At 32.7% G+C, this 17,194-nt stretch overlaps 1 protein-coding gene across 3 annotated transcripts in view; it reads right to left on the reverse strand.

The window, feature by feature from the left end:
* The window catches only part of spd-2 (centrosome assembly protein spindle defective 2), a 109,793-nt gene that overhangs the window by 84,346 nt on the left and 8,253 nt on the right, over positions 1-17,194 (reverse strand). For 2 of the 3 annotated variants that reach the window (XM_076514801.1, XM_076514798.1), the window contains exons 3-6: positions 16,118-16,389; positions 12,420-12,595; positions 11,541-11,727; positions 2,108-2,338 (exon numbers count right to left, since the gene is read on the reverse strand). In XM_076514801.1, the coding sequence (XP_076370916.1) occupies positions 2,108-2,338; positions 11,541-11,727; positions 12,420-12,595; positions 16,118-16,389 (866 nt within the window). The remainder of the gene's footprint in view (positions 1-2,107; positions 2,339-11,540; positions 11,728-12,419; positions 12,596-16,117; positions 16,390-17,194) is intronic. The other variant, XM_076514799.1, reaches the window with a different exon arrangement.

Genomic DNA, 17,194 nt, shown 5'->3' on the forward strand with positions numbered 1-17,194 from the left:
TGGGACTCAGCATATGAAACAAAACAAAAACAACATACTAAGAAATCAAATAAACACAGCCATAAAACTATGCTCACCAGATAAAATTAACGATGAATTAGACAAAATAAAACAATACTTCATCTACATCAATAAGTTACCTCCACAAACCGTAGAAAACATTATATGTACACACCTAGACAGAAAGCAAAATCAACCAACAAAAGTAAACATATCTCACAAATCAAAAAATCACGAAACCATATACTGCTGCATACCATATATTCCTGACATCAGCAGAAAAATAACCAACATTTGGCAAAAACTAGTAACAAAACATGACATTCCAGTTAGTACCAAATTTATTCAAAAACCAGGCACAAAACTGAGGTCTATACTATGTAAAAACTACACTGACAAACACCACACCAACATTATTTATAAAACACAATGTGATAACTGCCACGACTTCTATATTGGAGAAACAAGTAGAAAAATGGAAACCAGATTCAAAAAACATAAAAAGTCACCTTCACACGTTTTCGAACACTGCAAGTCAAATAAACACAACATAACCATAAAAAACACTCAAATACTAAATAAAGAAACAAACAAACAAAGGCAAAATTAAAGAAGCCTTACTTATACAACTTAAACCCAAAATAAACCCATATAAAGGAACGCCTTTATACCTAAATTAATATAATAAAATACATAAAATTATATATTCAAACATCTAACACCGCTCTCTACATTCCGACACTCAGTTACACAACCCCTTTCAAACATGTGGTCAGCGTCCGGTCGGTTACCTCTTTCTTTGTGAACCTGACGATGACCAAAGAAGGTCGAAATGCTGTTCGCTCTTCTATGTAAAATATTTTCTCAACCCAAACGAGCCGTTTTTGCATATATATTTCTCTACAAGTGGGTTTTTCGACATCACTGACTGTTCACCCCTGTCAGGTCAAGTTGGGTATCATGATTTTTGAAAATATTCTTGGTTGATATCAATTTATATTTACTAAATATAATTTATTTTGAATGAAAAGAAAAAAAGTATTTAGTGTGATAAATGTAACAATACTTAACACTTTTAGTCTAAGGAATAGAGTCAGAGTATTTTGCTTGCACTCACAGAATTTATTAAACTTAGCTATGCTTATCTAATGTCTTTTCAGAGAAGAAAATTTCTGTAGCTTTCAAGCATAAATAATGTGTAAACATTTTGGGGAACAAAAAATATCTAATAAAACTACAAAGATACTCTCAGATATATGGTTTGTTCTTAAGCTTCAATATTTTCCATTAGATTCTTTTGTTCTCTACTACAGAAGTTCTGGGTAGTCAATGTTTTGAAAAATCTCAAATTATTACTTAAATTATTTTATATTCTCTATACAGTTGTATATAGTTTATAATATGCTCTATCCTATAGTATGTATACACTAGTTTGAGATATCTTCAAAGTGAAATTTCATTCACATCACATGATGTGGTCTTACAAAAGGTGGCAAAGAATTTTTGTTACAAAATCACTACCAGAAAAACCACATGAAAAATATGCCATGAATCATTATATTTCCAAGGAATGACAGTTTCATAGCAAATGTAAACCTGTACTTTGATATAGGAAGAAACATTAAAAATAATAATAAAAAATGTTGTCTAGAAATAAAACTACTCAGCATGGAAATTAAAGTAGAAAGCATTTAAAGTTCTTTGAGAATTACACTAAATAATTGTTGCATAGTTGCAAAATATCAATTTAAAGATATTTTTTAGTTTAAAATTGTTAAAATAAGATAAATTATCTTAATTTGAGTTTTTAAATTTGATACGCAGGTGTGCACTTTAGATTTGAAATATACCCTGGACATGGTTGCTCTAAACTAGACAGTAGTTTTACAGTACAAAGATCTAAATCTTTATTGGCCAATTCTTATATTCAACCAATAATTTTTTTTATTTATTTCTTTAAATAAAATAACGATTTCAATTTTTTTTTAAAATACCATAAAATTTTTTTTCTTTAAAATTACTAAATTATTTCTATTTTTGATAACCAAGTCTTAAAACTTCTAACTCTTTACACATTTACTGAATTACACATCAAGAATTTACAAACCTGAAAAACCACTGCCATTTTTTACATTATCTTCTGTTTCTTGTTCACTTTCATTACTGTTTCTTTTTCTTCTTTCGATTATGAGCATTTCAGCTGTTTTGTTTGTAGAATTGTTAGAGTTAGTGGAATCCATTTTCTGTTGCATTTCTAACCATCTGGTGATTTCCAAATTTTTTGATGATACTAATTTACTTTCCCTTGGAATTTTCTCTTCCTGATGCTGATATTCTACTTTATTAAAAGACAAGCAACTTGTTTGTAACATGAAGAATGTACCAACTAATTAAAATACTTTTGTTCCTGGTTTAGTTGTCATAACCTCACTGTTGTGAAACAACCAATAATAATACTATATACAATACTTTTAACATTACTTGAAACTTGTTGCTAAAGCCAACATTTTATTTACCTAAAAATGTATTTCCAATAGATACACACTTTGCACACAGTTAAGCTATCTTCCCCATGCAAGTGTCTTACAGATTTGCATACCAGTATATTTTAGGCAACTGCCATATAATCCCACATTTCTTATGAATTGCATTACTTCATAATGAAATTATGCAGCAAAAACCCTCTACCAATAGGAGAGCAACACACTTCCTTGTGCACTAACTTTCTCTATGATTTTGCACTCATAAATCTTCATTGTTTGGTGAGGCAAGGAATACTAATAAAGTGCATTGAAAATGGGAAGGGCTGGAACGTGAATGAAGATATGAATACGTTGTTTGGTGCAAAGCAATTAGGCTTTCTGTACCAAACAACTGGTACAAATGTCAAAAGTAAAAGACTATAAAATGTAAAATATTATGAAGTTAAAAACTAAATAATCACCAAACATCAGGTAAAAAAAGGAACTTAATTAGAATTAAAAAGACACATGGTCCATAAGAAGCTAAAAACATGATCAAATTGGACAGTGTTACTATCATCTATGACACTAACATCAGGGATAAACTCTTAGAAAATGGCACTAAAATGGCACAACTCTAAAACATGTATAATTGTGACTTGAGTGTTACAAAAGCTACACATTGATAAGTCAGAACCATATAAAAGCAAACAAGTTAAACTGTGACCAATGCATAGCCTACCCAAAACAACTTCCTCCTTCTGATCCTTAAAGAAAGAAGATGGCAAGGGAATAAAAATAGGATCAATCTGGAAAAACATGTCATGACATTGTTCATTTAAAAGCAACTGCCAACCAGTATTAAGCCAAGCATTGAGTAGAAATCTGTAATCAATATACAGGACATGCACAGCCATGACACTACCAGAGCATACAGGTTTAGCTGCAGTACCAGTAAAATTACTCCTGTAAATACCAACATAGACAGAAAAACTGGATTAATACAGAAGATAGACAAAAATGGGAAAGTTGTTATTGAATATCAATAAGAACAGGGTGAAAACTAGTGTTAAACTACTTTCAGGGGCAGTAGACAGCCATAAAAGTCTGTATGAATAGTACAATCAGTGTACTGTATAGCTTCTACAGGATACAGGGCAAGAGAAATGGCACACAATTTGGCAGTGAACACAAAAACCCCATAGAGTATCCTGCATGTAACAGTTGAATCACAATAAACAATAGCATAGTCCACAGTCACACGAATTTTTTAACCATCGATATAAACAGAAATGAAAGTAAGATTTGAAAGATGTGTAACACATAGAAGACTGTACTTCGAATTGAGAGTATCTGCCTTCCTCAACTCACTCAAAGAAAGGTCACAAGTGGGGATGGTAACTGGAGACAAATGTCATCCAATGACAGACCCAGTTCAGTCAGCTGTGCCTGGATATAAAAGCCAAACGATGGAGTTGCATACTGTCTATTATGAAAGAACATAACTCATTGAGAAAGGAAGATAACCCAAGGTGGAATGCTTTGGTAAGGATTGAAGTTTTGTAACATACTGTAGAGAAAGTTGCAAACACCAGAGGTAAAAAGGTGGTTTGTGGTTCTCAGTGCAAAACTCTGGACTGGAGAAGTGCAAAAAGCCTCCACGCAAAGTTAAAGTCCAAATATCTTCAAAGCAGAGGCCCTAGTGGGACCAGAGAATCAAAAAATTAATCCACTCCCCAAGAAATTGAAGAAAGGACATAGAGAATGTTTTGGGCCCTTGAACACTTGACATGTAATTGCTTAATGTGAGAAATGAAAGTATGCTTACGGTCAAAGATAAGCTCCAATAACTTTGCTTCACGGACCACAGGAAAAACTTTATCCCTGAGACAAACCTCAAGATCAGGGAGTAAATCTTGCTGGTGGCAAAAGTACATGCATACAGTTTTGGAGAATGAAACAGTAAAACAATTTATTGTGGTCCACTTCAACAGGCAAATGAATGCAGTTTGAAGCCACTGTCCAATAAACCTCATGTTTAACAACTTACACTAGATATGGAAGTTGTCAACATAAAGGCCATTTACAACTGTAAAAAAGGTTGCTGAGTAATAGCATTGATTTTCACACTAAAAAGTGTGACACTCACGACAGCCCTGAGGGACTCCAAATTCCTGTGTGAAAGAATAATAAAGGGTCAAACTCAGACAGTCTTGGAATCATCTGTTATGTACAAAATTACAAATAAAAAGGGACATATAACCATGCAACCTATATGAATGAAGGTCTTACAAAATGCTGTACCTCCAACTAGTGTCATAAGCCGTCTCAAAATTAAAGAAGAAAGTAACATAGTCCATGGTGGAGAGCTGTTAATAGAACTCACACTGAGTGGGCAAGAGGAAGTTGTTTGATTCAAAGAACCAAACAAGAGAAACATTAACCATCTTCTTTACAACTTTACAAAGGCAGTGAGTCAAAGTAGCTGGATGATACTTAGATGGAATCTTGTGAACCTTCCCAGGCTTAGAACAAGGTAGGACAATAACCTTGTACACCAAGCATCAGGAAAAATGTTTTCCAGTCATATCTGGTTAAAAACAACCAGAAGAGTAAGAGAGGCAGGAGAGAGATAGTGCAGTATCTCATAGTGAATGTCATTGAGTCTGACCAGAGTGCTGCCAGACTAATGAAGAGCAAGTTTAAGTTTTACCAGGGTAAAGGAGCATTTATAATCATAAAGATGATCAGCCTGAAATGAAAAGAGGTGATTATTCTGTCTGAAATGTGATGGTCAAGAAGGTGGGGAAAAAATGGAAGTGTTTGAAAGATAAGCAAAGTACTGCCTGAAAGTATTGATGTATGCTCTGTATGCCAGCAACTTCCTAGTACTGCCTGAAAGTATTGATGATGCTCTGTATGCCAGCAACTTCCTAGTACTGCCTGAAAGTATTGATGATGCTCTGTATGCCAGCAACTTCCTAGTACTGCCTGAAAGTATTGATGATGGTCTGTATGCCAGCAACTTCCTAGTACTGCCTGAAAGTATTGATGTATGCTCTGTATGCCAGCAACTTCCTAGTACTGCCTGAAAGTATTGATGATGCTCTGTATGCCAGCAACTTCCTAGTACTGCCTGAAAGTATTGATGATGCTCTGTATGCCAGCAACTTCCTAGTACTGCCTGAAAGTATTGATGATGGTCTGTATGCCAGCAACTTCCTAGTACTGCCTGAAAGTATTGATGATGGTCTGTATGCCAGCAACTTCCTAGTACTGCCTGAAAGTATTGATGATGCTCTGTATGCCAGCAACTTCCTAGTACTGCCTGAAAGTATTGATGATGGTCTGTATGCCAGCAACTTCCTAGTACTGCCTGAAAGTATTGATGATGCTCTGTATGCCAGCAACTTCCTAGTCATTAGAGAGCAAGACAGAAAGGGAAAGTATATCTATCTGAAAGTATTGATGATGCTCTGTATGCCAGCAACTTCCTAGTCATTAGAGAGCAAGACAGAAAGGGAAAGTATATCTATCTGAAAGTATTGATGATGCTCTGTATGCCAGCAACTTCCTAGTCATTGGAGAGCAAGACAGAAAGGGAAAGTATATCTATCTGAAAGTATTGATGATGCTCTGTATGCCAGCAACTTCCTAGTCATTGGAGAGCAAGACAGAAAGGGAAAGTATATCTATCTGAAAGTATTGATGATGCTCTGTATGCCAGCAACTTCCTAGTCATTGGAGAGCAAGACAGAAAGGGAAAGTATATCTATCTGAAAGTATTGATGATGCTCTGTATGCCAGCAACTTCCTAGTCATTGAGAGCAAGACAGAAAGGGAAAGTATATCTATCTGAAAGTATTGATGATGCTCTGTATGCCAGCAACTTCCTAGTCATTGGAGAGCAAGACAGAAAGGGAAAGTATATCTATCTGAAAGTATTGATGATGCTCTGTATGCCAGCAACTTCCTAGTCATTAGAGAGCAAGACAGAAAGGGAAAGTATATCTATCTGAAAGTATTGATGATGCTCTGTATGCCAGCAACTTCCTAGTACTGCCTGAAAGTATTGATGTATGCTCTGTATGCCAGCAACTTCCTAGTACTGCCTGAAAGTATTGATGTATGCTCTGTATGCCAGCAACTTCCTAGTACTGCCTGAAAGTATTGATGATGCTCTGTATGCCAGCAACTTCCTAGTACTGCCTGAAAGTATTGATGATGGTCTGTATGCCAGCAACTTCCTAGTACTGCCTGAAAGTATTGATGTATGCTCTGTATGCCAGCAACTTCCTAGTACTGCCTGAAAGTATTGATGTATGCTCTGTATGCCAGCAACTTCCTAGTACTGCCTGAAAGTATTGATGATGCTCTGTATGCCAGCAACTTCCTAGTACTGCCTGAAAGTATTGATGATGGTCTGTATGCCAGCAACTTCCTAGTACTGCCTGAAAGTATTGATGATGGTCTGTATGCCAGCAACTTCCTAGTACTGCCTGAAAGTATTGATGATGGTCTGTATGCCAGCAACTTCCTAGTACTGCCTGAAAGTATTGATGATGGTCTGTATGCCAGCAACTTCCTAGTACTGCCTGAAAGTATTGATGATGCTCTGTATGCCAGCAACTTCCTAGTACTGCCTGAAAGTATTGATGATGGTCTGTATGCCAGCAACTTCCTAGTACTGCCTGAAAGTATTGATGATGCTCTGTATGCCAGCAACTTCCTAGTCATTAGAGAGCAAGACAGAAAGGGAAAGTATATCTATCTGAAAGTATTGATGATGCTCTGTATGCCAGCAACTTCCTAGTCATTAGAGAGCAAGACAGAAAGGGAAAGTATATCTATCTGAAAGTATTGATGATGCTCTGTATGCCAGCAACTTCCTAGTCATTAGAGAGCAAGACAGAAAGGAAAGTATATCTATCTGAAAGTATTGATGATGCTCTGTATGCCAGCAACTTCCTAGTCATTGGAGAGCAAGACAGAAAGGGAAAGTATATCTATCTGAAAGTATTGATGATGCTCTGTATGCCAGCAACTTCCTAGTCATTGGAGAGCAAGACAGAAAGGGAAAGTATATCTATCTGAAAGTATTGATGATGCTCTGTATGCCAGCAACTTCCTAGTACTGCCTGAAAGTATTGATGTATGCTCTGTATGCCAGCAACTTCCTAGTACTGCCTGAAAGTATTGATGTATGCTCTGTATGCCAGCAACTTCCTAGTACTGCCTGAAAGTATTGATGTATGCTCTGTATGCCAGCAACTTCCTAGTACTGCCTGAAAGTATTGATGATGGTCTGTATGCCAGCAACTTCCTAGTACTGCCTGAAAGTATTGATGATGGTCTGTATGCCAGCAACTTCCTAGTACTGCCTGAAAGTATTGATGATGCTCTGTATGCCAGCAACTTCCTAGTACTGCCTGAAAGTATTGATGTATGCTCTGTATGCCAGCAACTTCCTAGTACTGCCTGAAAGTATTGATGATGGTCTGTATGCCAGCAACTTCCTAGTACTGCCTGAAAGTATTGATGATGCTCTGTATGCCAGCAACTTCCTAGTACTGCCTGAAAGTATTGATGATGGTCTGTATGCCAGCAACTTCCTAGTACTGCCTGAAAGTATTGATGATGCTCTGTATGCCAGCAACTTCCTAGTACTGCCTGAAAGTATTGATGATGCTCTGTATGCCAGCAACTTCCTAGTCATTAGAGAGCAAGACAGAAAGGGAAAGTATATCTATCTGAAAGTATTGATGATGCTCTGTATGCCAGCAACTTCCTAGTCATTGGAGAGCAAGACAGAAAGGGAAAGTATATCTATCTGAAAGTATTGATGATGCTCTGTATGCCAGCAACTTCCTAGTCATTAGAGAGCAAGACAGAAAGGGAAAGTATATCTATCTGAAAGTATTGATGATGCTCTGTATGCCAGCAACTTCCTAGTCATTAGAGAGCAAGACAGAAAGGGAAAGTATATCTATCTGAAAGTATTGATGATGCTCTGTATGCCAGCAACTTCCTAGTCATTGGAGAGCAAGACAGAAAGGGAAAGTATATCTATCTGAAAGTATTGATGATGCTCTGTATGCCAGCAACTTCCTAGTCATTGGAGAGCAAGACAGAAAGGGAAAGTATATCTATCTGAAAGTATTGATGATGCTCTGTATGCCAGCAACTTCCTAGTCATTAGAGAGCAAGACAGAAAGGGAAAGTATATCTATCTGAAAGTATTGATGTATGCTCTGTATGCCAGCAACTTCCTAGTCATTGGAGAGCAAGACAGAAAGGGAAAGTATATCTATCTGAAAGTATTGATGATGCTCTGTATGCCAGCAACTTCCTAGTCATTGGAGAGCAAGACAGAAAGGGAAAGTATATCTATCTCTGAACTTCTAAATCTTGTCCATATGATTTTAGAAATGATGGTAGAAAAGATGTTGCTTAACTTAAAGATTATTTTAGCTTTGACACTGCACCTGCCAAGCATGGGTACAGGCCAGCTGAAAAGAGTGGGATACCTATGAAAGATGTTCCAGGCCTATTTCTGAGCTTTCTGTGCCTGCTGGCAGGCAGAAGACCAACAAAGACAAGGATACCATGAGAAAGGTGTCAAGATTTTGGGTATAGAATGAATAGCTGCTTAATTAATACAATCAATTACTGTTTCTGTGCATCACCACAAGATGAAGGAACACCTGAAGAAGGGACTGAAGCTGACAGTCCTGATTTCATAAGTGAATTCCTTACTTTATGCAAAATCGTTATGTCATCCTCAATCAACGTATCTTCATAGAACATAGTTGATACATAACCTATATAAAAGTATTCACTAACACACCTAGGAGTGGATGTTACATGAACTAGTGTAGAAAAAAGAAAAAGGAAATCAAGTTCTTTAAACATTGCAAATTTTGTTGAATTAAAAATATCTCACAAGTAATGTTCAATACTGAAAAAAGAATCACTATTACTTTTATGCAAGTTAATCCATGCTTTATAATGGAGTTCTTTATATGATAAAACACACAGAGCCATCTTATCCAGAAATTACATCACTATTGAAAACAATCACATTTGTTCTTTGCTCACTTTTTACATATATCTGGATACATTTGAAAAGAAATGAAAATGAAATAGAAAAACATCTTTTCAATCAGTCATTTCTATGAAAATGAGATTTTGCAATAAACTATCCTTTAGTTTCATAATTTAATTTTACAATTAAAAATGACAAAGAAAATTATTCTTAACCTTTTCAATACAATATAATTAATGGCAAATTCACTTACTTTATACCATGGGTTACCAAGAGCTGTATATATAACTTTAAATAATTCTCTTCTACCAGGTTATCTCTCTATTACAATACAATCTACAATTATAACACATTAGAAGTTCCCACGATATGCTCTTTATGGCTAAACTCATACAGTCCAGATCCACACCTCACTAACTTTGTCTTTTACTAACTTAACTTTACTTGCACTTTGTCCCTATATGTATTTATAACATGTAACAGAAAAATTTATAAATACCAAGCCCTCTAGTGACAACAATAGTTATATCGGAAAACTTAAAAGCTTTGAGTGACATGACACCAGTAATATTAAAAATACTATATATAAAGTGCAAACAATGTACAACTCTAAAGTTATGTAACAAAACTTACTATAATTATTGCTTTTAAGTTAATTATAAACTTAAATAATTGTTATGAAAACTAAATAAACTAAATAATAACTCTTAATAAACTAAACAGCCTTATATGCCTAACAAAGTTAATTTACTGTTTAAATTAATATTTGTCTGGTTCATAACCAGGTTGTTGCATCTCTCTAACCATCTTTTCCCTATGTTTGGGTCTCAGACATGCCACTTTTACTGCTATTTCTTGAATAATTACAGATTCCTGCTTAATATCTGGGTTTGTCTTTAACTGATATAGTTTGAGATTTTGTTCTTTTCTCTCATTCACTGCAATACCTCATTTTGTATGCTGCAGTTGTCCTTCTTAAGTTCAAACACAAGATTTGGTTCACTGAATCATGGACAATATTTTTCCTGATAATCTCAGCAGAATTTTTGCCATTTGCTCTAATCTATTACACTACTGTTTGTATTACTGAGCTGGAAGTTTCAATGTTCATGCAGCTTAATTTACAATTAATTACCTCACACAGGGCATTAAAAATCATAAATTACTATATCAATACCACAGAATTCTACTCTAATTTATCAACCTTAGTAACCAAGTTTTATTTATTTATTTAAAGACCTAAATACATAACTTAGAGCACACTAAACATACAACCTACCTTCTTGAAATATTGGTTCACAAGAATATTGTAGCTTTTTAACATATTAAAATGTCTGAGAAAACCACTAGGGATGAGGTTCTATGCTGTTGACTGGTTATTCATATGTCATATATGTTAAAGTGTATAAAAGGGACAATTTCCCAAATGAAAAGAACTGAGCAGAGCCACTGTGTTTGATTCATTACATAAGCCATATCTAAGCTAAATAAAGATGTTTTTATTTGATATTCTACCTTATCAATATTAGCAATTTTAGTTCCTAATTTGTATAAAACTATAGACTTAGTGTTTTGACATAACATCTAATTTTAACGAGTGATATATAGGTGTTCTTTTGATATTTACTTTTCAAATGAGAAATTAACTCATATAATATTAAAGTTTGAATTATAAATCTACAATTTGATTCCAAACAGACAAATTCATAAAATGGTAGTTAAATAAAATTTTGAATGCAAATCAACAAAAGATGGAAAGAGCTTTATATACCTGGATACCACTTTTTTTTTTTACAACATCACAAAGCTGTACTTTGATCCAGTATCATCCAAATATTTTTTGTATTATTATTCTTAAACTACTTCTCATTTACAAATAAAGCTAACATTTTAATAAAACTTAAGAATTCCACATATTAAGTTCAAAAAGTAAAACTTTTCTTTCTAGTACAAGTTAAATTAATTATTAAGAATTTACATACAATTTTCTCACTATATAAAATGTCTGAAGTAAAGCAAAAAATATTACTAACCTGCATCCTTAGTTTTAAAGACATCTTCTTCTTCCAGCTCCATGAAATCACTGAATTTAGCATCTAGTGACTGCAAGTCAACATTATCAAGTTCAATATTTTCTAAGCTTCCTTCATTCTCCACTTCACTACTTTCTTGTGTTTCTGTACATACACTGTTGGAAACAGGTGTGGCCTGTTTCTCGTGCTAACAAGTTTAAGCCATTAACACAATAAATAACATGGCAACATTTGTACAATGACATTAAACCAGTATGTACAACAAGAGTATTATGAACCTTGAAAGTTCAACACTATAACATTTGTACAATGACATTAAACCAGTATGTACAACAAGAGTATTTTGAACCTTGAAAGTTCAACACTATTTACACTCAAGATCCTTAAAATCAGAAGTTGTACCCTGTGTAATTATCACTTAGAAAAACAGTGCAAGTATGAATTGTACAATGCATACCTAAGTTATATTACAAAATTTAATTTTTAGTATGAGTAAAGGGCAATATTATACACATAATGCAGCTCGTCTAGGAAGTTAATATTTCTTTATACATTTTACATTCTTGTTCATAACAAAATAAAAAGGACATTTCTTGAACTGCACATGAAATTACACCCAAAAACTTATACCAGTGTAAACAAGGATTTTTTTTAAAAGCTTACCTTAAACCTTAGGATTTTTGTAAGAGTTAAAACTTAATTTGAAGATTAATACCACCTGTATCAGAACTTTGTAAGTTACTTTTAGGTATTTATACATTTGGGATTCCTACACTGTGATGTAATATCATGTTATATGAATTACACTGTAGATCAAAACATGATTTAGCAATATTTTCTTCAACATGACAAAACACAACAACAAAATAAGTTCATTACATTGCTCCTGTCTTGACCAACACCAATACCACCATGGTTGTTGGATGAAACACCTTTGTGTGTGTCATTGGTAATTGTGGCCAATGAATTTAATTTTGTGTCAGATGAAGAAGCAGTAACATCACTTGAAGAAACCTTGGCCATGTTTTCAAACTTGATTAAGCTCCCACTCATGTCTGCAAACATATAAAAAAAAACTTATTTTTAAATGAAGTTAATGTGCACTGAATAGTCTAAATGTACTTTTGTTATAATAATCATAATAAATTTATTTTTTCTCCTACTGAAATTTTCATTTCTGTCATCTACAGTACTAAATACAATACTTAATGAAATACCACATACAATCCATTATGAATTACACTTAAGTTTTGTTGCATGTGTGTTTCCATTTCTGGTAGGCTTATTATTATTATTATAACCCAAGGTAAGAGATTACTCAATTTTTCAATTTGTATTATAATTATATTACTTATGCTTTCAACACAAACTTTATCTATATTCTTGTATTTAATTTATTAAAAAAAAACCTGCACATCCTCGTTAAACAGAAATGCAGAATAGTTAAGTTTGTATACAAGTGTTATTCACACAGCTTATTTCTACAAAGCTCACAACATATTAACTGATCTGCAAGGTAAAAAATAATAATGAAACCAGATAAACTACACACAAAAAATGAGCTTCATAAGGAAGCTCACACTGACAATAATTTTCTTTAAATTTAAAAACAAAAATCATTACATATCTGGAATATCAACACACACACAAGAAAAAAAAAAACAGAATAAAGAAAAGATTTATAACAAAATCAATTACCACTAAATTAAACTGAAAAGCAAATTCCAATATTATTACCATTTACAAACACAATAAAATCAGAAGAACAAAAAAAATGATAAATTTTGTTGAAAACAAGTTAATATTTGCTAATCAACAGCCTAGGATGGATTAAAAATTCTGAAATTTCTGACAGTACTTACTGTGGTAAACAAAACATTATTTACAAGCACATCTAAAAGGTGATTACAAGATTTGTAAAGTATGAAATTAGTTTTGCCCAAAACTAACAGGTAGAACTTTAAGTCATTTATAAGTAGACAACTTTACAATCAATACAAACTTGAGTTTAGTTAAGCAAGAAAAACGTTTTCCTATTACTTCTTTACAAACAGCTAAATCACATGCATACAGATAAATCTACATATATATAAGATAATATTAACATCTACAAATATAAATATAGATAAAAGTGCATGTAGACAAAAATGTTAGTGATCGGGACATTATACTTCAATAATATAACTTTCTGTTAAGTATTAAAAATTCCTATATGCATACAGTTTTCCCATAAGTAAATATTTTAAAAATACATTATATGCTGCTATTTTTGGTAAATTGAAAATTAATTGCAAGTAAAACATTTTTGCAATACTCATATTTTTGAGGCAAAATAATTTTACAGTTTTACAAACAGTACATATTACTTAAAGCTTAATAATTAAAAAATACTTTGTGGCAGACGTAGAATCAGATAATGATGTTTTGAAACTGTATCCTTAGGCATGCAATTATGATTGGTTTTAAAATCTTTTGTACAAAAAAAATAAATAGGACAGTTATGTAACTTACTTCATAATTTAATTTACACACGTTGAATTTGACAAACAGTATCAACTACTCTGAAGCTTTAAGATGCTCACTCAAAAAGAAATGAAGTAATTCTTAAAATAACATTTTTTATTATAATAACACTCATAAGTGTATGGTAGAGGTAGTAATGCAGAACATATACAGGAATTTTACAAGTCTATCAGTGAGGGGGGTACAAAACGTTATAGCTTAGCAACAGAGGTTGTGTAGCCAGAATTCAAAGTTGTAGTTATTTGTAGAAAAGGTAATGTGATTTCATTATGCATAACAATTTTATATTTCATATTGTTATTCAAGTACCACAGTGCAATACAATATATTGTCTTATAAAAAAGAAATGTACTATTATACATTTGTCTCAACCTCTGGTGGGTGATTTTGTATCTTTCATAGGGAAAATAGAAAAAAACAAACTAATTTAACTAAAAAAGTGATCTCCAAACAGCTCCCCCATACATGCTTAATGTAATGTATATCCAGTACAGGCTATTCCAATCAGTCTACACCTTTCACTCAAGAAATATTTCAACCAGTGTAGAACAGCAGGAACAGTCATTACTAAAAAACTAGATGAGATCAAAGTAATTACAGTAATATATGGCAATAATAAGTTGTAGGATGTGGTTCCTATACTGTACATTTTTACAGAGCTTTAGACTAAAAGTCAGTTAACACAAACTACAGTTGAAAAAATAAACTTAACAAAACTTCATTATATACCAAACTTAACAATAAATACATCATATGATAAATTAGTACACAAGTAAACCAAAACCTATAATGTTTGGAATGAATTAAAATATCATTTGGGTACAGTTAACACTAATATCTATAGCCATCTTTGGAGATTTATATTACCCAACAATTAATACATTACACAAGCAATAAAAAGCAATTTTCATAATCAGAAAACCTAAAATCTGAATAATGATACTTTTATTTTCAACATGATAATGAATAATATTAATGAAAATGGAGAATGCCATTACTTACAAAAACATCTTTAACGTTAAAACAGTTATAGAAAAGCAGGTTCAACAATATCCTTTTCTACGAAATTAATTTTTTCTTTCAATGGATAAATTTTTTCTTTCAATAAATAAACCTTTTGTTTTACACTGACAATGAAAAATGTTCAACACAACTACATGTTTTAAGGATAATAAACTTCTGCATAAAAATGATTTATAATGTCTCAGCATTAACAAGGTAATTACCAATAACTTATAAACAGCAACTTACTAATTTGGAACAGAATTTAATTTTAAATGAATAGAGCAGATTCTATATAACACTCACAAAAAGTATATAATATGATAAATCAATAAACAAGAAAATAGAAATTTTTTGATTAGAATAAATTGAGTATGCAGCTGAATACCCTCATCACTTCTACACAGTGGTACAGTATTCAGCTGCAATTGTAAACATTTGATTCAGTCTTGGATCAGATACCATATAATTATAACTAGAGACTACTGACACACAACACTCATCTGCTTATGTTTTGTATGATGGTCTGCAGTGTCTAGATATCTGAGCAACTGCACAATTGGTTTAGAAGTCATTCCACATTGTGCTAATTAACATTTGAAGTAGCTATAACAAATTTGAAACAGCCTGCTAAAACTGGCCATATGGTTTTCTACAAGTGAAACATCCAAATGCCTTCTCAAAGTTTACTTATGGTTCATGAATGGCTTGAACCACTGTAAATTTTATGGTTCATTTCAAAGAAACAAGAAAGTGCGAGATCACTACATGTATTATAAGGGCCCAAAGATTAACCATTTGCACTTTAATCACTTTATTAGCTTTAATATACCAGATTTAGTTTTTGCTTGCTCACTGCATGGTTTAAAAAGCATTACCTTAAGTAAAAAAAAGTCACATGACCATCTGAAGTCAACCATTACCACAAATTATTGCATTAAAAAGATACCTTGCAGACAAACATCTTTCTTTTGTGCTTTGAATAAAGATTGTAAAAAAATTCACTTCTTTCAGTTGTTCCGAGTCATACAAATATGAACATAAACACAAACCTTGAAGGCTATCCAGTGATAATATTCCAAGTGATGAATGATCTTCTCCACTATCAAATGTTCCACCAGAATCCTTAGAATAATTCATGGTATTGCTATCTAAGGTTTCATGTTCATCTGCTAGGAGTTTGGTTATTCCTTCAATTTTGTCATTCTCATGTTTAGTTCGTATGGAATTTAACAAAGATGAAAATGCATCTGATGTATCTAAGGTTGGGAACAGTTCTTTTAGCACACCTGACAAATTTTGTGTCTTCAGAAACCCTTCCAACCTAGGAATAAAAACAAATTGAATGGATAAAAACACAACAATAATTAAAACACTGACACAATTTACTAAAATAAAATAACTTCTTTATGTCTACAATAAGTTCATGAAAAATACATTTCTTGTTAAAATTATTCAGTTAAAACACAATATAAAATAACTCCCAATATGTGGTACTTGTACATCTTGGTACAAGTTGAGACCTTTCTGGAAATACATGAGAATATACAAAAAAAAAATAAATAAAAAAAAATCATGTTTCAAAAATGAAGAGTCATTTCAGTGAGTTATAAACATGTGCTACTGGCGAACATTTGTGTATTGTTGACTCACTTTCTATTAATACAAACCACTAAGTTTTATTTAAGAAACTATGTGTGGGAGTTGCATCACCAGCTAAAAGGTATTGACTGAGGTTATGTGACATAGCAAAGTTAGGAACCACTAGTGTAACATATATTAGTAGAGAAAAACAACTGAGGAAGGCATTAATTGAGTTTATAGCTGAGTGATCTAATCAATTACCTATAATCAACAAATAAATTAGAGACCAATATGTTAACAGATTAATTTATTGATGTAATAAAAGTAATAAACTAATCAAAGAGAGCAATTCAAATTATTATTATTTCCAACTGATTTACCAATAATTTCAATTAATCTACTGGTTGAATATTTGAAAACAATAATAATTGGAATAACTAATTTCGTTTGTTTTCTTGACATGCTATTTAATTATTATTTTAAATAATCAATTATTGAAACAACTGAAATAATCAAACTGACTGTCAGAAAAAGCTATCAACTAA

The sequence above is a fragment of the Tachypleus tridentatus genome, chromosome 7 (assembly GCF_004210375.1).
Source record: "Tachypleus tridentatus isolate NWPU-2018 chromosome 7, ASM421037v1, whole genome shotgun sequence".
Classification (NCBI taxonomy): Eukaryota; Metazoa; Arthropoda; class Merostomata; order Xiphosura; family Limulidae; genus Tachypleus; species Tachypleus tridentatus.